A 23,111-nucleotide genomic window follows, 5' to 3' on the forward strand; every position below is an offset into this window, starting at 1 on the left:
TCTTCCGTTGTATTTCTTCTCGCTCTTTCGTGCCCCGCCATGCGTGTTGAAAAAACTAGAATGTGTAAGACGTTCCTTTTTTTAGGGCGGGTCGGGAAATGTGTCCAAAATTGTTTGGGTCAAATGGGATAATGTTCTTTTTAAAAATTTAGTTTCTAAAAACTCTAGATTTTCTCTAAATTCGTTTTATATACTTGAAATGGTGTTAGTTAGTGTCTATGGCTCGTGTATAACATGAATATATGTTTTGTTTGTTCGATTCGTTGTTTTGAGTAACTAGTTTGAACATTTGAAATGGGTGTGCTTAATCCTTGAATTTGGATGAGTTAATGTTGTTAAATTGTTAGAGTTTATGTTTTAAAAGTGTTACTAGCATCTTTAGCATCAATTTGATGTGTAGGTTGATTTGGAAAATATCATTAACATGATTATTGGTTTTGTGATTCTTGATTAGGGTTTGATGAACTCTAAAAGAAAATTTTGATGCTTTGAATGCCATGAAATGTTATTAGTTAGTGATTAGTTGTATTGTATGTTTCATTACCTTCAAAACGGCATATCATATGTGTGAATTGCATTCCCGAATCTTAAAATGCGTTTTGTAAACTTGAAACGATGGTTTTGAACATTTAATGACCACTTGACGAGATTTCGGCTATTGTAAATGATGTTTTTGCTTGATGAAATGTGTTTAGTTGTTTTCCTTGTCAAAATACCTTTCCGATGATATAAGATACATGCTTTGGTTGTTTGCGGGTCATAAATGGTGATTGGTTGAAGTTAGGTTCGTGCATAAAACTTAAAAACTGCCAGAATTCTCTGCACAGGTAATGGCGCGGCGCGCAATATACCCGCGCGGCGCGCCAAAGTGGTCTGTCCAACTTTGTCGATTTTTGAATAATGTTTGCTATGCTACGCACCTCCGATTCACATGTAACTTGTTCTAACATGCTCATAAATGATTAAAAACCTCAGAAAAATAGTTCGGGACCCGACCCGAACGTGTTGACTTTTCGTTGACTTTGACCGACCGAAGTTCGACTTTTTGTCAAACTTAACCAAATGATTGTGCAATCTTCCTAACTTGTTTCTATACTTGTATCTTGCATGAAACTTGACAAATTGATTTCACATGATATATTTAATCGAGTCGTAACGAGCCATAGGACTAATTGAACACATTTCGCCCGACCTTGTGACGTAACCGGTTAATTAATACAACTTACTTGTTTAGGTCAAGGCTAAGCAACTATCATGCACACGTTTACTTTATGAAGTACTTTTATACTCGTGCACTCGAGGTGAGATCATAGTCCCATCTTTCAAACAACTTTTATGCTTTAAACTATGGGATGAGAAACATATACGTATCATACCTTTATACATTGAACACAAGTACGAAAACGAACATTCCACGTATGGGTTTGAACAAAAAGCCTCAATTCAATTATCATTAGTTACACTTGCAGGGTGTAAACGTGAACTTATATTATGTGATCACATGGGCTTGACGAGCCTCATTCGGACGGTTCGCTACCGTTAGCGGATGAAATATATTTTCGGGTCCAGTGTATGTTCTAATACTACGCAAAGGGTGCAAAACAGTTAAGTTTGATAATTGGGTGCCCGGGATACAAACAACAACTTTGGAATGCAAATGATTTTGATAATCATCTTATACTAAATCTTGTGGTTCAAATACAACGTTTACTAAAACACCTATGATTTCACCAACGTTTTTCGTTGACAGTTTTCTATATGTTTCTCAGGTTCATACTTGGCTATTTGATACACGCTTCCGTGTACACTCATACTTGCTTGGAGTCAAGCATGCATGCATACACTCTGATTTCTTGCTTGGGGTCAAGCATACATACATACATACATACGCTAGTGATAGCACCTTTGGATTCAAACATATTGTTTACATACTTACGCTATTTATAGCAACCGCGATTTTAAACTAATTATGTCGCAAGTTAACTCATTTATGATTTATACTTTTGCAAACTTAAAATTGTTGTCGAACGGTTTTGTAAACTAAACTTTTCAAGCATGATACGTTTCAAAAGAATGCGACATAATTTTGGTCAAACGAGTCTCATATAGGGACTACGACCACGTTTCAGGACCTCAGTTAGCGACGCCGTCAATGACGATTTTGGTCGGGTCGCCACACGTTCGGTGTCTTTTGGTGGTCGTGTGACGCTCATAAAGTCGGTACTAAATAGTCTTCCGTTGTATTTCTTCTCGCTCTTTCGTGCCCCGCCATGCGTGTTGAAAAAACTAGAATGTGTAAGACGTTCCTTTTTTTAGGGCGGGTCGAGAAATGTGTCCAAAATTGCTTGGGTCAAATGGGATAATGTTCTTTTACCTTATGCGGAGGGCGGGTTAAACTTGGGTTCTTTAAAAAACAAAAATTTGGCTTTGATTGACAAGTGGTGGTGGAGGTTCAAAACCGAATCCACCTCCTTGTGGGTCAAAGTTATTTCAAGCATTTACGGTTCATCGGGTGGTTTGGACTTTCGTGTTAATAATCGTATTTTTTCAAGTAACTCTACTTGGGCTACTATTGTCAAAACAGGAGGTTTTATCGACTCATTTGGTGTTTCCTTTTCGAACTCCTTCGTCAAAGAAATTGGCAACGGCGAAAGCACTTCATTTTGGAACGAGATTTGGATTGGTGATGATACTCTCAAAAACAGGTTCAAAAGATTAGCTCGGCTCGACAACAATCCGGATGCAACTGTCAGTGAGAGATTGATGTGGGATGGGTCAGAATGTTTGGGCAGTTGGAGCTGGTCAAGACCTCCAATGGGTCGGGTGATGGGCGAACTGAACGAGTTAAATCAACTAACAAAGTCAACTACAAAATTTGCTCCTGATAAAGTGGACTCATGGCGATGGCAATTATCAAATAATGGTCTTTTTGCAACTAAAAGTCTTGTGGCAGTGATAGAATCGAAGACACATATACCAGGTACAAGTGTTTCTGAAACACTCCAAAATAATTTGATTCCAAAAAAAGTGGAAGCTTTTGTTTGGAGGGCGCGGAAGAAGCGGCTACCGAGTTTGATGGAATTGGATAAACGAGGGATTGACTTACACTCCGTTCGTTGTCCACTATGCGATGACGATGTCGAGACGGTTGATCATTCCCTTGTTTTTTGCAAACATGCTTTTGAAGTTTGGTCTAAAGTTTTTGAGTGGTGGGGTATGAAGCTGGCATCGAGTTTAAGTATAAGTGAGCTCTTTCAAGGAAATTCGAACGTGCACATGACAGATAGCGGGTGCAAAATTTGACAAGCGGTATTATGGTCATGTGGGTACCTTATTTGGCGAAACCGAAATCAAAAGATCTACAACAAGTGTTGGTCTCCTCCCACGGCTTTGTGCGAAATACAATTAAAATCATTCGAGTGGATCGCGAAAAGATGCAAAACAAAATCTATCGATTGGCATAATTGGCTTCATAATCCTTCTACTTTCGTTTTATGATTCGTGTGTTGTTGTTGTTTCTCAATTCGAGTTGTACATAATAGGCCACTAGATTAACTCCTTGTTTTGTCTAGTTGGTAGTGTGGATTTTTGTCAGTTTGATGTAGGATGGCCATAGAGGCTGTCCAAAGTGTATTATTTTGTTTGAGTATTTATAAAATTATCTGCCTTTCAAAAAAAAATGACTACAGAACCAAAATGTCGACCCAAAGTGGTGGAACTGTCGAATTGTTCCAAAAGGGCAACAATGAAAAGAAGCCCGCACTCACTATGCTCTAATCATTCAATGCTTAAACCATAAAGTAGCGATTGACGCTTTTATAGTTTTCTTATTAAAAATTGTGTGAACTTGACTAACAGTCTCTTATAAATAGATGAAATGGGTTTTGAACTTCAATCTCAAAAATGAAGTTTCAATGACCAATCAAATTTCATTATCTAAATAATATTCTAATTTATAAATTTTTTTAAAAAGAAAAAAATATATATCTCCTAAAATCTCTAAAAAAATTTGACAGATATAATATTTTTTTAAAAACATACATGTTTATGCGTAAACCTTTGTGTGTGCGTGTGCGTGCGCGTAAAATATGTTTTGAAATTATCTATTTAAGTTGAGACCTACGAGTTGATCAGTATACATTGCATTTTTCTATTTATGAAACAATTACTTTTAGAAGATTGTGGGCTAGATAATTACATCAACCCTGTGATAGTTCTTATAGAACAAGCAAATTTACACCTACTATGCAACATTTACCATCGGCTCTCGAAATCTTATATATTGTCCAGAAAGTATATTAAATAATTGTCTACATAAGTCATAAAAAATCCAATAGCATATTAATGGTTTAGAGCAAGAATTAACCGAGAAGGAACGTTACTTATTACGAGTATAATAATAATAATATCTCTACTTGTCTTTTTCTTGTGTCTTTCATGTTTCACAAAAGCCTTATAAATTGTAACAAAAGAAGATAATAATCACAGGTACACACAACGTAATCTACATTAAGGAACTCAAAATGAAATACACAAGGCTTCACAAGCGCGAGCTTGGAAAAAACGACAGTGAGTTTACAATGGGAAATAAGCAGGAATCAAGCAATGTGAAGAAAGTGAAAAGGCTCTCCGAAGCAGTGAGAAAGCTCTTGAACTTGTACAAGAATCGACATCAAGATTCGACCCGTGATGCTCTGTGTGCTCGCTATTGTAATGAAGAGGAAACTGGGTTATGAACCAGAAGACAGAGTTGATGAATAAGTCAAAATGGGCGGGTTTGCTAACACGTTGAAATGAGTCGGGTCAGAACATGTAGTGTGCAAGTCAGTTATAAACAGCTTGGGTCACATTGAGCTTGTCTTCAAACATTACTTTTGTTCATGTTTTTGGAATTAAATTACGGAGTAGTAAAGATTGTGACCAAGTACATTAATCAAAAACAGAAAATAAAGCTTACTATAACATAGATAGAAGTACCAAATATATACCAATTAGAAAGCAAACATGATCATCTCATTAAGGTTTACTGTTTAGACTATAATTCAATCATACCCATTTAATTTCTACAGATAAACATAAAATGAATAACTAAGAATTCTAACAGCTTAAGCTATCAAAATTTACATATCAATAGTAACAGAAATAACAGATGCAACTACTTCTATGTCTATAGGACTATAGAAAGACTTCTTTCAACTTATCATCTAAGCAGCGGAACTGTTTCTAGCTTCATCTGCTAATGTTGTCTCTAAGCATCTTCTTCATATTGCTTGCCTAAAGACCTGTATCAGACACATAGGACCCAGATATAAAGCCTTGTGAGTCACCATGGGGTTTGCCATAGATGAAGCAAGTATTTTATATCGCTGGTGACGCTGAATATTTTAGGTCATACGAAAAACACTTTTCAGTCGTGATTGCAACGGCAAAACCAGAACAATCTTTCATTACCTTCTACTTAGTTTAAAACACAATTAAGAATCAACAAGAATTAAAATGATAAATTTCATTCAAAAAGAATCTTCTTCTAAATTACCGTGTCAAAAATCAATATCGATATCGTATACAACATAAAACAACACTTGAAACAGATGAACAATATAACATGTCTATGGTAGTTTCTACAACAATAGTGTAGTTGGACCGTTTATACTATATTAGTTTGCAATTATCTTTTGACTAGCTAATTAAAAGGTTTTAAAAGTAACAATATTGATCTTTAAGATATAACACTAAGATCAACAAATTACATTATAATAAAAGATTTTAGAAGTAACAATATTGACCCTTAAAGATCAACAAATTCTTTACGATGTAAAACTTGAAACACGTGAGTAATACAACAAAAGGTTTTACATTAAGATAGAAACTTCACTTATAGCAAGTGCTACCAATGTTAACCACAGTTCCACCTAAGATTGATGTATTGTAACTATACAATGTAGATTTTAAGATGTTAAATTTAGTAAACAAAACTTCGCAAATGGCAAATAATTTGATCTTTCATCAACAAATGTGATAATTAATCATACACAGAAAATACAGAGTAAAATAACAAAGTTTGGGTAAGAGTGAGTAACAAATATATACCACTACGAAAGCAAACAATCATTTCTACAGGGTTCAAGAATGAGTTTGGGTAGCATCAGTGGTAACATTTTACATGGAAATTTGACTGCAAGCCACTAAGAGGTTGTACGTACAACTTGGATCCTAAAAACTCATAGAAACTGTAATAAATACAATAACTTGGGCTTAATGGAATACCTAATCAATAACGTGTTTTGGTTCCAGCTTTAGGAGAAGATAAACGGTTCTTTGACCACTCTTCTAAGGCTTGGCGGTGAAGAGCATTCATTCTGATATATGGTCGTTTTTCTCGAATTAATTTCTCAGCATTTTTCCAGTTGTCAACCACGCCTAGAGTCACCAACAAGGCACACGTGACCGCCACACTTCTTCCATGACCTGAGTAAGTTATATGACATGAATAAGGAATAAAAGCCCAGTAGCATGCTACTCATAAAAAATGATGACTGATAATATAACAATATTATTTCTAAATTTTGAAACAATACAAGAAAGATATAGCGTCCGTGGTCAACAATAATTATACTGCATCATAATTAAGAGGTAATCTATACTTGTGACAGATAGTAACAATTCCATTATATAATGTCTAAAGTCAGTTTCTTTTGTGTGATAAACAAAGTACACATACACAGAAAATTGCAAACTTTCAAGATTCAGATACTCTGACTCTGTGAAACTAGAGGCAACAATAACTACTCAAAATATGTCCCAAATGCGTCTTTGAGCATGTGAAATGTGTGCAATCGAACAGAGCCCATAATTTTGAAAGGCCCGTATAAGAATAGTTTAAGTGTATAATGGAATGACAACTATTTGAGAATAAAACACTTTAATCTTTTTATATGGATTGAAAAGTGTAGCGTTTATAAGGCCCATTTTTATGTCTCGAACATGAACTTCTAAATTAATGAAAGGCCCGTATAAGAATAGTTTAAGTGTATTTGAAAGGCAAGTATAAGAATAGTTTAAGTGTATAATGGGATGATAACTATTTGAGAATAAGACACTTTTTATCTTTTTATATGGATTGAAAAGTGTAGCGTTTATAAGGCCCATTTTTATGTCTCGGACATGAACTCCTAAATTAATGAGATGACCATACCATGAAATATTTATAAAATCCAGAAAACAAACAACAAACCACACTAACTACTCAAAGCTTCACAGAATACAACAACCCAACACGTAAAGCTAAATAGCAAACATTCGTCTTATGGTATATGTCTAGTTGTCTATCAATAATACAATTCTTATTAGGCAAACAACTATCATTAAGCAAAACAGATAGATTTAAATCAAATGAATTAACTTTAAGCTCTTGTAACAGAAAATACATACATAGTATTTTCTTCTCGTTATTGCAAAGTTTTAGATTTCATATGTTCTCCATTAGCAACAGTTTCATAATTTCATAATAACAATAGTATAGATCATAGTACATAATTAGAAGATAATTAATAAAAAAATGTAACCCTGATAATGTTGATATAGCAAAGATGAATATGAATTACCATAAGCACAATGAACGAAAATCGGAATATTCTGAGACATCTTCCTAGAAGCCCATTTAACAGCAGATTCAATAGCACCAGGATCAGGTGACCTAGTATCCCAAGTTGGAACACACAAATACCCATTTTTACACACACCATAAACCCTAGGTAACTCACACGTGCAATCCACTACCGCAGGGTTCCCCGGCGGCATTTTTTCCGGCGACGACGGCCATCCACCGACATACAAACCCTTACTAACCTCACTGTAGGGTTCTTCCTTACTTTTCAATCTTCTAATTTCCGAAAAAAATCGAACGAAATATAAGTAGGGACTGAACATGATTAGCGCCCAAATTGGGAAGGATCCATCCGTGTTTTTGCCTAATAGCATTGGTAAATTGATTGATGGATGCGATGCGAGTGAAACTAATAATGATACGAGTGATGAGTATAGAAAGGGGATTGAGATTAGCGTAAACCCTAGGGTTTTTAGGTAAATGAAAATTAGGAACCATGTTATGGATTTTAATCCGATTAGGATTGATAATCCAACTGACATGTTTTTAATGTTTGAATTGGATGGATTGAATTGAATTGAATTCAGGTTCAGATTTGAATATGAGATGGTGATGGTGATTGGAATTTAGGTTTATCTTCCTTGCGGTCTAGTTTTTCTATATTCGGGATCTTTGTATGAGTCGTTTTTGGGTTTTCTTAAGCCGCTATGTATGCCCATTTCGGTACATTTTATTAAGAACAATTATAGTTAAAAAAAAAAATTATGATAATAAGGTAGCCACTTCTATTTATTTTTTTATTTCTATACGTTTCACCAAAAGTGAAAAAGCTCTTTAACCGGGAAACCGCCTGTAGCACCTTTAAAATAAACAAGTGATCCACCACTAAACTAACCAAACAGGTTATCTCGGAGCAAACCAAAATGCAAAACAACACTAACAAATGGAAGACGAAACAGATCACAACCAACATCGAACCATGAGGCGAAGACGAAATCAACTACCAAGGTTACCCGTCACCTTGGAAGCCATCATGTCCTTTGTTCTCAAGCCTTGTAAATTTGCCATCGACTTGCTTATAACCAGGGGCGAATTTAGAGGGGGGCAGGGGGGCGCCCGCCCCCGGTCGATTTCGAAATTTTAGTGTAAAAATTTGGATTTTTTTTATTTTGCCCCAAACACAAAAGCCATTTGCCCCAAACCCAAAAGCCATTTGCCCCAAAACCTACATATTTTGCCTCAAAACCTTCAAATTTTGCCCACAATTCTCTAAATTTTGCCTCAAAACCTTCAAATTTTGCCCACAAACCTTCAAATTTTATCCAAAAACCTCAAAATTTTGCCTAAAAACCTCCAATTTTTGTCCCAAAAACTCCGTATTTTGCCCAAAAAAGTTGCTACAGTTTTAAAAAAAAAAATTCGCCCCCGGTGAAGAAAAATCCTGCTTCCGCCACTGCTTATAACTAACCGGCTTGCCCGTTCTGGACTTAAAATCAAACAACAGTGACAAAGAAGCATCATCATCAGGGACGAATCTAGTTTAATATCACTGGTAGCACGGGCTACCACTGAAATACGCAATCTAGTGGAAAAAAAATTGGGTCTTTTAACTAGTGGCACCACTGGATAATATAATTTTTTTTGGGTGACAACACTAGATGGTGTAAATTTTTTGAGTCTTTAACTAGTGATACCAGTAACTAAGATTCCTAGATCCGCCACTGATCCACTTTATAAAACCCCAAGCCAATGCCATCTAGCGAGACCGGGCCCGGACTAAAGTCAACCTCGCTAGCACCAGTTGCCACATCTTTACCCAAAGAGCCAAAATCGATATTGACCACTTCGCTGTGTATGAACATAGAACCATCACACAGATTTTTTCTTTCGTAGGTGGTTCCAATTCACGCCTAGTATCCATTCGAATGGCACTTTGTAATTGCAAAATAATTTCCAAGCCTTTAAGCACGCCTTTTCGCACCTTCTGCCGTAACAAGGAGACACCAATGGCCCGTCTTCGAGGGTCTTGCTATTGCAAAGTGAAATGTGCACCCCAAAGCCCAACTTTATTATTGTTGATCTGTGACGAACCCGATCCCAAAACAACTTCAACTTGGTCAACTACTTTGTCCGAAATTGTTTGTGTGTCAATCACTACAAAATTTTCATTCAAAGTTGCATTATTCTTATCAGTCCCATTTGCGCAAGCACCAACAAATTCCCACAAATGCGAGTAAAGGGCCTAAATTTGTAAGTAATAAGTGAATACTCACAAATTCCCCGCAAATGCGAGTAAATGGGTAATAGCTTCGAGTGTAATTGTTTTCACATGAAAAGTTCAATTTGTGGGTGATTTTAACCACGACATATTGGTGGGTGAACTCGTTGCGTTCATGGATAAATATGTTGTGGGATTTTACATATGTCCACGAATTTCTCATAGGTGTAGTCATGAGAAATTCGTGGGTAATGTTACCCATTAGTATGTTACGTGTAAAAGTCGTGGGTGAATTATTGTGATATTACGTATTATAGTTCGTGGGTGAAATTAACCACAGCATAACTTGTGTGTATAAATTGAGGGTATTTTTTAGTAATATACCAATTATAATAATTTTTTAGTGTAAAAAGTATGAGTAAACATCATGAGCTTAATAAAAAAAATTTATGAGTAAACTCGTGAGTAAAACTAGTATGACTAAATTCACAATTTCTTTTTCAAATTCTATATTATAAACTTGTCATAGACGACAATAATAATAATAAAAAAAAAAATATATACTAATACGAAAAATCATTCGTATACAAGAGTCAGATCTATCAAGAAACACAAACATTCTAAATTATCAAACTAAAGTGTTATAACACTTGCTCATAAGCATAATATAAAACTTTGAAGCTAATTGATCCATAAAGTCTAGATATCACAATGGTTAGCATTTTCGTTACCTTTGTCTTCCTTGGGACACCTATAGTACCTAGCCCATTTTCCTCTTGATCACCATCTTCACTCACACCGTCAAGATTTGGAACAGGAATACCAATGTACTTGCACTGAGAGTTTGTTTTAGCATAGTATTTTCCTTTGAAAACTTTTTAGTATGTAACCTCCTGATCAAAAGTAAATGAAACTTGATGGCAAACTTTGTTGTACACATATGACATGCTTTAATTGTTATTACAATACTAACAATGGTTTAGTTGCCAAATTGGAAGAAACAGTAGCACAATATGAGGTTACATACTACAATTCATTCAGGCTTTTTGCATGTAATGATAGAAAACTTGATTAGATCCTTTTTAAATCCTTCAATCATCAATGGCATTACCATGGCCCCTTTTATAGTCTTCCATCCTAATGAATTTGAAACAATAAAAAGACCATTTCAGTGATTATTTTATCAAAATGTATAACATGTAAAGTTCAATAATTACCACTACGTAGCAATGAAGTGATTCCTTTCCAAGACAACGCCGTTTTTATTACAGCCGGCCAAAAAGGGGCGACATTCTCTGACCAGTCTGCTGATTTAATGTCCTGAAAATGCATCACTTTCAGAAACTAGTTTTTACAAATATATCTGATATGTGGACATAAGTATGTACAAAGCAAATGTATAAGTATGATTATATTACATATATGTTGCTAATTGCCAAATGGGCATTGTAGAATCTGAAAAATGATTATTGAACTCACCTGAACCGAAAGGGATTCAAGTAATTTTACATAATCAGCAGTAGAACACCAAGCATGAAGATAAAAGCTAGAACATATCTTGTTTAAGATTTTTTGTTCCTCAGGTCGCAAGGATTTTTCAGTAGGGGCAAGGTCCCTATGGCACCATGTAACTATGATGATTGTGGCTCCTGGGGCAGCCACTCGAACCAATTCACTGACAAACTGTCCATTAAAAAAACGAAAAATTGGGATATATTGCCTGGTGAATTCAACTCGAATGAAATTACAAAGATTGTCAATATAAATCCGAACCTTTAGTTTGTCAGGCATGTGCTCTCCACTCTCCATCGACCAAACCAGATCAAACTTTCCATCAGGAAATGGTTGGTTCAAAGCATCTGCAACTTGAAATGAAACCTGAGAACTTTTATGGTTAGTTCAGTAACTCTGCACACATAATTCTTGTCAGAGTTTTGAGAGGACAATAAATTGGGTTCCAAAATGGGGCTAAATTAGTGAAATCCTTCATCAGTGATATTCATACATGAAAACCAGTTAGCTATGTGTATATATTATAGTGTGCAAGTATTATAGATTCCTATATTAGATTAACAAATAAAGCCAAGAAGTGACATATAATGTTTGACGTCATTTTTAGAGATCTCTTGACTCACTCACCAAAACGATGCCAAGAAGTTACACAAGAAAGTTTGACGTCAGGAGAATTGTATAGGAATTATGCTGTTGCACTCAAATCTCAATTCCATTTTACTTCAACCGGTGGGGTTTCTTGAATATTTCCATTTATAAAGTCCAAAAATGATGAAAAATGTCATCATCTATGGGCCATAAAAAAAGTATATTTGTGGATATAATTCAGTATTCCACGACTTCCTAATCCTAATAGCCAAAACATTAAATATTTGGCTATTTCTCCAATTTAAAGTTTGCAGCTAAAAAATGCTCAACTCATGCAACAACTATTCCTTCAAGAGAACTTAATTGCATCCACATCCAAAAACTGACTTGTAGTAAATACTGAAACGTTTACTAATTTTGACCCCAAATTGTAAAGAAACACAAACCGTCGTACCTTATCAGCCAATCCTTGGTCAGCAGCTAGGGACTGAGCCCTCTCAGCTTGTACAGGGCTAAGGGTAATTCCCTTGCATTTCGCTCCATATTTTCTTGCTAGATACCTTGAGCTACCTCCAATACCACACCCTACATCTACTATACTTTTAGGTTCCTTCTCCAGATCATCTACAACGAAATTTATACAAGATGGATATCAAAAATCCAAGCAAGCGCATCAGAATTATAACTAAGACTAGCCACATACAATTCACCATTTCACCATAATAATTAAGCTGGGAGAAACACTAATAAAATCTAATTTACATCCGGCCCGTTACTCATAATTTGATCTAGAACTTCCAGAAACCAAACTGATTAAATATAATTTTAACATCAATTCACACCATGTAAAAAGTGCTAGTATATATGAAGTTGTGAATAGTGTGTTTCTCACACATATATAGCTTCTTATTTAATTCCTAATTTTTCATATTTTTAACTATCAAATAGCTACAAAATATGTATGTATACATCCATATCTAAATATAGATAAATACGTATATAGACGCAAACCGGCACACACAAAAAAGGGAGCATCTAAAGCAAAAATCAGCATAGATCTATCCGCCAATTTTTCTGCTCGCATCTCTAATAGAATACAATAAACATAAATTATATTATCTGACTATCAAATTCACAACCAAATCGAGCATAAATATAAACCGAAGCTTCATATAAAAATTTAACATCAACAGGTAAACTAATTGAATTGAATTGAAGTAAAAAATTAAGTTACAAGTACCTGGAACAGAGGCGAAAGCTAGGGCTTGTTCAATCATACGGATCTGAGCAGAACGATGATCGGAGAGTTCAACCACGGCATTAGTCTCATAGTAACCGTGATGCATGTGCTCTCCCCAGATATTCTCCCATATTCCTGACGATTCGTCGTAAAACTCTGCTATTCCTTTTTGCAGTGAATCATTCACCGGCGCCGGAGAAACTGCTACGTCACCGGAGGCTGTTGCCATAACTGATTCTAAAGTTAGATTAATGAACGGTGGTACTATTGATAACTTGTAATGGCACGTAATGTACTAATAGTTCGAGTGGTCCTAAGTAAGTTGCAGAATACACACCACACTTGTGACCTTTGTATACAACTAGACAAAAAAATGTGTGAGAAAATCGTAACGTGGAGCATTACTTTCTTCAATTTACAACAATGATATTCTTTTTAAACAAAATTGCTGAAATAGATCGTGTTAGATTTTTACTCCTTCCATATCATAAAAGTGTCTTTTATTTTTTTATTTTTTTACTTTTTAAAGTCGTTTCTTTTCAACATCGACCTCGAATATGGTCCCCGGTATGGTCAAATGATTCAAATCTAAAGGTAAGGAAAACATCAAATTTCGGGGAAGAAGTAGTATCAAGTCAGATTCCGGCAACATGTTCAAATTCTAGTGAATTTGTTTGCAGCAGTGGCGGAGATATATCACGTTCAAATTATTGTAACATCTTTGTCTAAATGTAGCAATACTAATAGCTTTACTTTAAGCTTTCTAGTAGTCTTGTTTAAATAGTGTTCTTGTCTTTAAATCTTGACACCGTTCAATCCAAAAATGAAATGATGGTCGGTTATACTAACTTTGAAGATGGTATTTCCAAGTATTGCATATTGTTTTTATCATTTAATTATCAGACTTGCGCAATACTTAACAGGTCATGTGACATGCAGATACTTATAATTTGACGAGATACTAATTAGTAAAAGTTAGGGCGAATGATCGGTTTAAAAATCACTTTAAGGATTGTTTAACAATTTTTAATTGGAGAGATAAAAAAGGATAAAAAGTCCTAACAAATGGACGATTTAAATAAATTTGTCTTTTATTTTTACTGGAGAGTAGTAAACAAAGAGAACTTAGCATAATTAATAACTGTAACTAATAATTAATTAATAATAATGATATAATAACAAAAATAAAAATAATTCTTTATATGTATAGGAGAGTAGAAATAGTTGGATTTGTTTTGTTTAGAATTTAGTTTGTTACAAATTAATTGTTGAACTACATTAATTAATTGTTAAAATTTCAAATCACTAGCTGATTTAAGAGAAAGACAATTATGACATTATCATTCAAATAAATTCTTAAAAGTTATAATTATGAACTCATCTAATGATCAATATTTATTTTTTGAACAAAAAATAACATGATTATGATTTTTCTATTATATATAAGATGATTTTCAAAATTTCAACATGTACAATTGCGTTATTATATAAGAGTATTATAAAGGAGATATTGTGACATCCCAGGTAACACGTTCCCCGTAGCATGATATTGTCCGCTTTGCTCGTAAGCGCACGGATTTTTCTTGCGACCAAAGACGACGAACACTTTCCCAGGAGGTCACCCATCCTGGTAGTGCACTCGTCCGAGCACGCTTAACTGCAGAGTTCTCATGAAATCTGCTGCACTTGTGGTCCCAAAACGCGTCATGCTAGGAAAGGTCTCCACACCCTTATAAGGCATGCTTCGTTCCCCTCTCCAACTGATGTAGGACGGATGTAACACGAATGTTACAATCCTCCCCCCTAATGGGACACAGCGTCCTCACTGTGCACGTTTGGTCCGGGGCCTGGCTCTCATACCATCTGTGACATCCCAGGTAACACGTTCCCCGTAGCATGATATTGTCCGCTTTGCCCGTAAGCGCACAGATTTTTCTTGCGACCAAAGACGACGAACACTTTCCCAGGAGGTCACCCATCCTGGTAGTGCACTCGTCCGAGCACGCTTAACTGCAGAGTTCTCATGAAATCTGTTGCGCTTGTGGTCCCAAAACGCGTCATGCTAGGAAAGGTCTCCACACCCTTATAAGACATGCTTCGTTCCCCTCTCCAACCGATGTAGAAGGGATGTAACACGGATGTTACAGATATACTACCAAATGTTCTTCAAAATGTTTGTAGATTACTTATGACTTTCTTATTATATGTAAGATCAATGATTCTTATAAAGGAGGTGACTCTTACATAACTAAACGTGCTTCAACATGTACTTACACTACTTTAATTCTTTTTTAGTTGTGTATGGATAAAAAGTGACAGTGTAAAAAACATAACTGAATGTTACAATAATAATTTAAAGGTAGAAATGTAAGTGTATATTTTGTAGAAATAATATGAGTTAAAAAGTTATAGTTAAGGTCGATAATTAAAGCTTATTATTAAAGGTTATAATTGAAATTTATATTTTACAGGATTTCAACTTAAGAATGTTTAATGATATAACATCACATAAACTAAAACAAAATTATATAAATATTGATGTTTATGTGAATTCAATTAACATTATATATATTATATATTAAATGAATTTTTCTATTGACAACTTTAAGAGTTGCCATTATATAATAAATATGTGCATAAATAAGTGTTATATGGAGTGGTTTTCTGCAGGAAGTAATTATTTATATTCGATGTAGAACTATTTGATATGTGTCTGAAATCTGAACGACTGAAAAATTGCTCTTAGAATTGTTATTAAATTTTTATATTATATGTTATATTTAAATTTTTAAAAGGTAATATAAATAACGTATTATTATTATTATGGAAAAGTCTAAAGATAGTCCTCACGACTATCTTTAACAAATTTGGACATGCATGGTTGATTTGTACATTCATAATAGCCACCAACACCAACTTAATTTACTACCAAATTTTGCCTAATTAAATCGTGAAGTTAACCTTTAAAGTTACAAATAGAAAAACTCATTATTATTAATTATTATTTTTCTAAAGGTAACTAACTTATTATTTCAGTGGATTTAGAATATATTTGTATAAGCCAATCAAGTTTTCAGGTTTGAGCTTTCGAAACATAATTTTAAATTCCTTTAAAAACATAACTTTGAAGTAACTTCAGAAGGTATAACTTTATTCTCTTTAAATAAGAGAAAAATGTTATCCAATTTATTTTAAAGTTTTCAAATGACAACCTTAGAGCTGTTATTAAGAATTAATTTCATGTATAGAGTTGTTGCACTTTAAGTTGGTTGATGACAGTTATTATCAAGAGTGGTTATTTATAACATACAAACAGTATATGCGTGCGGGAATTTTATTTGCCGAACAAATTGTGATGTATATTGTACATATATATGAACCACTCGATTACATACATATTCAATAGTTTTTTTTTTTTTAACAACAGTACGAGATCACACATGAGACTTAACCACTTACGGGTTCATCTCCCACAATTGCATAACTCGCCGCAACTGCTGCCCAGGAGAACACCTGCCTAATCCGAGGGCATAAGCGGTAAAAACCACCCTCCCCAACTGCAACGTGATGTGCGAAAGGCACCCTTGGGTGGAATTCAAGGGTAAAGGGGCAACCTTGTGTGCAGTGTTGCACTCCATCGGAGTCGAACTCCTGCCTCTCGGTAAGGGAGACAGACCACTACCACATGAACTACAACGCAAGGTTAAAGTTGGTTACTGCGAAACAAGTTAATGCAAAGACCAAAAAACAGGTTAATAACCTTAAAATCAAACTAGATCCTACTATCGATTGTTCAAAATTCAATTGCACAAACCCTATAAAGATTGAAGTAGCACTTTCTGAAGAGTAGTGATATTTCCACATCAATTTTCGATAGATCAATCACATGCATACATTAATAAATAAATTAAATTGTACAACTTATTAATGCATCCATTTGGTGCATCTATAAAAAATGTTGTGAATCTAGCACTACCTTTGGATAACTATTGCACCATTCAATAGCAAGGACTAAAAGATTGCACTCTCAATGACATGTACTTCCTCTAAAAGATTGAACTATAATGACATAGAAGGATGAACTTTTTAGCCTGACATTTGCAAATAGTAATTTTATTACATAACCAAAAGAGTCAACAAAAACTTGGCAAAAATAAACCAACGAATAGCACAACATGGAACATGCAAGCCTGGCCCTTTCGCGTGTTGCGAACAATTGGGGAATTTTCGCAGCTTTTATTTAGAAAAGGCAATACATTATACATCCAAAAAAAGGGGGCAAATCATTTATTTTCCAACCTATAAATGAGAAAGAAAATGACTTAAACATTGAGGATGTTTTAAGAGTTATCAACCTATGTAATAATGTTAATGATACCAATTTTGACCCATTAGAAAGCCTATCTTGCCAAAGACCCTTTAAACAAATAATGGTCTTTTAGGCTGTTGGTGCTACATTTTACCGAACGATTATGTACGGAACTTTCCCCATAATCATGTAACAAAGTGTTTCAAGATTGGTAGGGTTTGTTAGCTGGATACATGGTGAAACTCAGTAAGGTATGAAGAATGGGATGGTGCCCTAAGAGTAAATACTGTTGGGACATCCCAACATAGATACATTTTTTCGAATTTTTAATTTCTTTTATCATTTACAAACTTTGAAGTTTGAGATCATATATGTGCGCATCTTATACAAATACACCTATTGCCCATCTACTCGCTATTCTCTTTGTAGATAACAACTAATTTATACAAATTAGCCAACCGGACTCGTTGATTTTAGCAAAAAAAGCTTGCAATCAGTTATTACAAGGCCTGTATCCAGATGCAAAAAAAAAAAAAAAAGGTTGTATCAAATTATCAGTACAAGGCCTGTACAAGGCCTGTACCCAACACACCTATCAACAGAAGGCTAAAGTATACACTGAGATGCCTAATGGGAGTACTTCACATTCGACTAAACCAATATTGCAATACAGTATAAGAGACTTGAACATGAAGTACTTGCTGGAGCTTTATAGATTAGGAAACCATTTTTTATTTGTTAAGACTATAAAAAATAGGAATTTTAATATATTAGGAAACTTGGGAGTTTAGTTGTTTTTTACAAATAGCATATCTAGGCCTATAGCAACCAAACAATTAACTTGTAAAAATAACAGAATCAGTGAATAACTACTCTCCCCTATTGTTTTCAAACAACTAGTGATGCCTAGGGTGTGAAAGAGACGAGAACTGTGATAAAACTTTCTTATTCGCACATGAAATGAATAATATCACTATGAATAAGTTACATAAGTGATTCACAGATTGTGTCAAACTGTACAATGCATAATGAAGGGTGATGCTCAGACATTACCACAATCTGTTACAAATATAATTAAGAACTGCCACCAGCCTTTGCAGCTTCTGAGCTACTTGTAGTCATAAAAGACTCTCCACACCCACATTGCCCTTTTGAGTTTGGATTGATAAATATGAATTCAGATCTGCATCAAACACGACGATATCCAAATCTTAGAAATAATCTCAGAAAGTAACATGAAGGGTCAATCTTTTGTCTATTTATTTCTGAATTGTTCGAGTTTCAATGAAGAAAAATAATTATAATTATGTTATGTTTTATTGGCACATACTGCAAATTTGAAAGTTATTTTGTATTGAAATTACTTCAATGCTTTACTTAGATAAATCCCATGAATTATATTAATAAACAAGCACTAACAACAGGATTAAGAAAGTAAATAAACCAAAATTCTAAAATGAGCTCCTTACCTGAGCTTGTCGTCTACAAAATCCATCTTGGTACCAATAACATGCATAAGGGCCTTCGGGTCTATCAAAATCTTCACGCCCTTGTCCTCAATCAACTCATCAAATTTCCCTTTCTCGTCTGTGTTAAGATATCAGCATATCAGGAACATCACAAGACTATTGATACTGATTTGTGTGCATGTTAACTACATACTTGGTTTTGTCTGTTTGTAATAGGGTGGACATTAAATGACAAGAAAAAAAGAATTCCAAAGAAAAAAAAAATCAAGTAACCATAATGCTAGGAAGATGGCGTAGTGTGATGATAGATGTTATAAATACTGAAACATAAAAGGTGTATTGTTACCGCTAGTTAAGTAAAGCTCAAAGCAAGCTCTCTACGCTAATGGGAAATTTCAAGGTAAGGAAATTCAAATTCAAATCTTAATCTCAATCTCAAACGTAACTATTTTTTTACTAATATACGGATGACTTTGGGGCTTTCTTTCATGATCTAGTACACCAGAATTCATTACATACCATCATTTTGTAACTTACATCTTCTAGTTCACCAACAACACATCAGCCATCCATCACCTTTTAGCATTCCAAAGGCTTCATCATGTTATCATCGATCAAGATATTTCCAACCATAACAACAAAAGGCACCTTTCTCATGACCACCAAAGAGAGTAATGAGACACCACACTTTGATGTACGCAGCCCGACAGGATTACTGCCTGACTGTTTCCAACCCTTGCCTGGCTACCACAAGATATTCTGACTAGACGGGATTCGAACCTGAGACCTCATGCAACAAACTGAGGGCCCAACCACTGGGCTATCTTGTGATGGTTTAGAGTTTCCAGTCAGGTACTCTTCTATTTTCTATCCTAATTTGTAGATTACCGGATGTGGATTTTGGTTACTGATTAATCTTTTCCTTCCTATCCAATTTGCTGAACGAGATTAATTTGATTTATAAGAACTGTTATTGTATCTCAATACTCGTACCGATCCAAAGTAGCTTAGGGGTTAAGAAACTTAGCACAATATCCACATGGTTGTGGAACTTTAAATTACTCGGCGAGTACTCGGTTTCTCGAGAGCTCCGAGCCGAGTAATCAAACTCAGTCATAACTCGACCAAACTCGGACAAAAGTAAGGTCACTCCTACGATCGGTCAAACTCGGGATTACAAGAAAAATGGGTCAAAACTAAGGTCACTCCTAAGATCGGTCAAACTCGGGATTACAAGAAAAAAGGGTCAAAAGTGGTCAAAGTCAAACTCGGTCAACATCCGAATACACCCCCAAGTTGCCGAGTACTCTTAAAATGTCTCGCCCGAGTACTCCCTGAGTAGCGAGGTTTGCAACCTTGAACATCGACAACTACCATGGACGATTAAATTAACTTGTATGAATTCAATAACTGAATCAAGTGGTAAACACAATGATGACACAATTTGCTACATAAATTGGTGCTGATGGTACATTCACAATTTTCCTGAAAACCCCAAAACTGGAATTGAGTACCTGATATGCATATTCGCAAAGACACAATCTTTCTTGTTTTCACTCATTAGAGTCCAGAACTTCTAAAATTCGATAATAACAAACCACAATTTGTCTTATTTCGGATCAAACGTACAGCTATATCCAACTGTTATCTCTTCATTGAAGAGATGATCCCACTTATCCTATGCTAAAGTAGGTTACCGTTTTTATTGCTGATAAGTTCAATGACCTAGATCTACTACAATTGCAGCTAGTAGTTCTAAAAATTAAACCAAATCTCCTAATAAATGTCGTCCACTATCTTGAGTATGAACAAGATAATAGCAGCAGCAGTTATGAAGCAAATATGTAAAATAACAGTAGCAACAGTAAATACTAAATAGAAACAGATCTGTAGTTGTGAAATAGAAAATGTTGCTGTGATTGAAATAATAGTTGTAGTTGATGTAATAATAACAGAGAACTATAAATGGAAGATTTAATTATTCAATGATGATGAAATAAAGGAAAGGTAGTTTAAGTGGAAGTATAAATGTAATTTACGATAAAGATCCATTTGAACCATTGAAATGCCAAAAACCCTGGAAACTTTGAAAAGGAAGGATAAAGACTAGTATTTGATACAATAACACTTACTCCGTATCTTATAACTGCTAAACTGCAGCTACTGTTGTTGCATATTGTATGGCCATTCTTTTCAAACAGTATCCATTTATATGTACTTTAATAGCCTCGTTCAGAAAAAGTTTCTCGACATGAAGCAGCAGATATGAATAATTTTTGGATCGACTTAAATTTAGAATGGCCGAGTAAGATCTTGCTGAGTAATCATTACGAATAAATGCGTCTTTTCACAATCAAATGTTAAATTAGTAGATTTACCATAAACTACCAACACTTAAATCATTCACACATTTTAAAGGACTCACCTTTTGACAAAATATCCATATCATAATTTAATTACTAATGATGTACCCCTCCTTGGGTTCCACATAAATTGGCCCACGGGCTTTCACTGTCAGGCCAACCCCTTTCCGATAGGGGTAAACTCTAAACGGGAAGGAAAGATCTCACAGAACATCACACACAATATTAGATGTGGCATCCATGCTCTCCTTCCAAAAACACCATCTTTATAGATGTGTGCTAGTGCTCTGATCACTCCTGAAGCACCTCATATAGTCCTAAATATCCCCTTGTATATTCAGGACGACCGATCTCTTAACCACCCTCCATTGGTCTAATCTCAAATTGGGTTTGCATGTTCATCGAAGTGTTATTATATCGGTCACATATAAACCATAATCAATTGCACTTAGGCTGAAATATGCTTGATCGATTACCGATATAAGTTTTACTTCCACTACACATATACATTTTTTTTACACACTCTGCATACTTGTATTTTGAGAAAATCAATATAAATTTCTCACATCATATAACTCACATCACAAACAATGACCTAATAAACTTCATGTCCAGCAGCTAGCAAATTACCACAAACTAAAGCACATAACAGTTTTTATATTCAATTTTGAAACATACAATCATATATACAATTGATTTTGCATTCAATTTGAATAATACAATTAGCTTTCCTATTGTATTCAATTTAAACTAAAACTTTCTAAAATAACATACACATTATTAGGTTTTGTTTTCAATTTGAATAATGAAATCATGTATCCAATTGATGCAAAAGAAAAAAAAAAAGGTTCATGAATCAAAACAATAACGAGTAAAGGACGAGATAGCGAGAAAACGAAAAATCAATTATCGTTAAATTTGGAGATTGAAGGGTATTAAGATAGCGAAACCCTAACCTGCGTAATTAAGGGTATAGGAAAGGCCGTTACAGCCACGAGCTTTGACGCCAAGTTTAAGGAAAGGGCGTTGACGTTGCTGAAGAAGGTGGCGTATTCTGCCGGCAGCCGTTTCTGTAATGGTTAGGGCTTGACGTCTGGCTGCCGTTGCCAATTTTGCAGTTGCCATGAATCGATATCCTCTGAGAAACATCTGGAAATGAGAAATCTTTGTAATTTGTATTTAGGCCTGTGCAAAGACAGGGTGGGTATTTGGGTTAGCTTGGGGGTGTTTGGGTTAGCTTGGCGGTGCCTGACAAATGAGATTTCAATTTCTTTTTAAGTTTGCAACAAAAAAAGGGATCGTAAGGGGTGCTAGAATCGGGCCCGTTGTTCCATTAACAAAGGAAAATTTAACCAGATTGATGATATGTCGATTGTAAGATTTAAAAAGGTGTGTTTGATAAAACCGAATGATTTAGTGCTGAATGGTTCAGAATCTGAATGGTCCAGAGCCTCTGAATAAGATTTGCTCTGAATGAAAATAAGCTGTTTGATAATCATTAACTAAAACTACCTTATTAACGTGTGACATGAATAAAAAAATTCAATATACTTGTTAGTTAGGTGATTAGGATATGATTTAAGGAGAATATTATAGATAATTTAGGCTCTTAATGGTTAAGAGAGTGTTTCATCTCTGAATGGTTCAGAGCTGAATTCTGAACCATTCGGCACCATATGTCGTTCAGAGGTCAGAAACAAACGCACTGAATGTTAAATGGTTCAGCATTCAGTGCTGAACCATTCCATTAAGAGGCAAACAAACGCACCCTAAGACCGGATTAAGCATTATAGCATCAAATATTGG

The 23,111-nt window shown here is 34.9% G+C and overlaps 3 protein-coding genes across 6 annotated transcripts; all 3 read right to left on the reverse strand.

Moving 5' to 3' along the window:
- Nucleotides 1–4,523: 4,523 nt before the first annotated feature.
- On the reverse strand, nucleotides 4,524–8,244 carry LOC139844170 (uncharacterized). 4 transcript variants are annotated; one of them, XM_071834375.1, is made up of 3 exons: nucleotides 7,605–8,244; nucleotides 6,268–6,468; nucleotides 4,524–4,705 (listed from the first exon to the last, which is right to left on the reverse strand). In XM_071834375.1, exons 1-2 carry the CDS (start codon nucleotides 8,146–8,148, stop codon nucleotides 6,272–6,274), a joined length of 741 nt encoding a protein of 246 aa, XP_071690476.1. In that variant the 5' UTR covers nucleotides 8,149–8,244; the 3' UTR covers nucleotides 4,524–4,705; nucleotides 6,268–6,271. The 4 variants fall into 4 exon arrangements, with proteins under 4 accessions (XP_071690476.1, XP_071690474.1, XP_071690477.1 ...); XM_071834373.1 differs by lacking the exon at nucleotides 4,524–4,705 and adding an exon at nucleotides 5,028–5,282; XM_071834376.1 differs by lacking the exon at nucleotides 4,524–4,705 and adding an exon at nucleotides 5,028–5,315.
- Nucleotides 8,245–10,728: 2,484 nt separating this feature from the next.
- Nucleotides 10,729–13,534, reverse strand: LOC139839615 (gamma-tocopherol methyltransferase, chloroplastic-like). The gene is made up of 6 exons (XM_071829727.1): nucleotides 13,165–13,534; nucleotides 12,379–12,548; nucleotides 11,598–11,702; nucleotides 11,304–11,507; nucleotides 11,042–11,144; nucleotides 10,729–10,961 (listed from the first exon to the last, which is right to left on the reverse strand). The coding sequence occupies exons 1-6, from the start codon at nucleotides 13,391–13,393 to the stop codon at nucleotides 10,858–10,860; spliced, it is 915 nt and encodes a 304-aa protein (XP_071685828.1). The 5' UTR covers nucleotides 13,394–13,534; the 3' UTR covers nucleotides 10,729–10,857.
- A 4,947-nt stretch (nucleotides 13,535–18,481) lies between these two features.
- LOC139843746 (iron-sulfur assembly protein IscA-like 1, mitochondrial) lies at nucleotides 18,482–22,524 on the reverse strand. Its single transcript, XM_071833892.1, has 3 exons — nucleotides 22,262–22,524; nucleotides 18,943–19,060; nucleotides 18,482–18,656 (listed from the first exon to the last, which is right to left on the reverse strand). Exons 1-3 carry the CDS (start codon nucleotides 22,452–22,454, stop codon nucleotides 18,548–18,550), a joined length of 420 nt encoding a protein of 139 aa, XP_071689993.1. The 5' UTR covers nucleotides 22,455–22,524; the 3' UTR covers nucleotides 18,482–18,547.
- Nucleotides 22,525–23,111: the final 587 nt, after the last annotated feature.

Source organism: Rutidosis leptorrhynchoides, chromosome 4, assembly GCF_046630445.1.
Source record: "Rutidosis leptorrhynchoides isolate AG116_Rl617_1_P2 chromosome 4, CSIRO_AGI_Rlap_v1, whole genome shotgun sequence".
NCBI lineage: Eukaryota > Viridiplantae > Streptophyta > Magnoliopsida > Asterales > Asteraceae > Rutidosis > Rutidosis leptorrhynchoides.

Coding starts and splice junctions, on each gene's coding strand:
- LOC139844170 (XM_071834375.1), bottom strand. CDS start 8,148: ATGTCAGTTGGATTATCAATCCTAATCGGATTAAAATCCATAACATGG. Junction 6,469..7,604: donor TTTCGTTCATTGTGCTTATG/GTAATTCATATT, acceptor TAACTTACTCAG/GTCATGGAAGAAGTGTGGCG.
- LOC139839615 (XM_071829727.1), bottom strand. CDS start 13,393: ATGGCAACAGCCTCCGGTGACGTAGCAGTTTCTCCGGCGCCGGTGAAT. Junction 11,508..11,597: donor ACATGCCTGACAAACTAAAG/GTTCGGATTTAT, acceptor TTTAATGGACAG/TTTGTCAGTGAATTGGTTCG. Junction 10,962..11,041: donor CACTTCATTGCTACGTAGTG/GTAATTATTGAA, acceptor CAAATTCATTAG/GATGGAAGACTATAAAAGGG.
- LOC139843746 (XM_071833892.1), bottom strand. CDS start 22,454: ATGTTTCTCAGAGGATATCGATTCATGGCAACTGCAAAATTGGCAACG. Junction 19,061..22,261: donor CTATACCCTTAATTACGCAG/GTTAGGGTTTCG, acceptor ATCTTAACACAG/ACGAGAAAGGGAAATTTGAT. Junction 18,657..18,942: donor TTTGTAGACGACAAGCTCAG/GTAAGGAGCTCA, acceptor TGTTTGATGCAG/ATCTGAATTCATATTTATCA.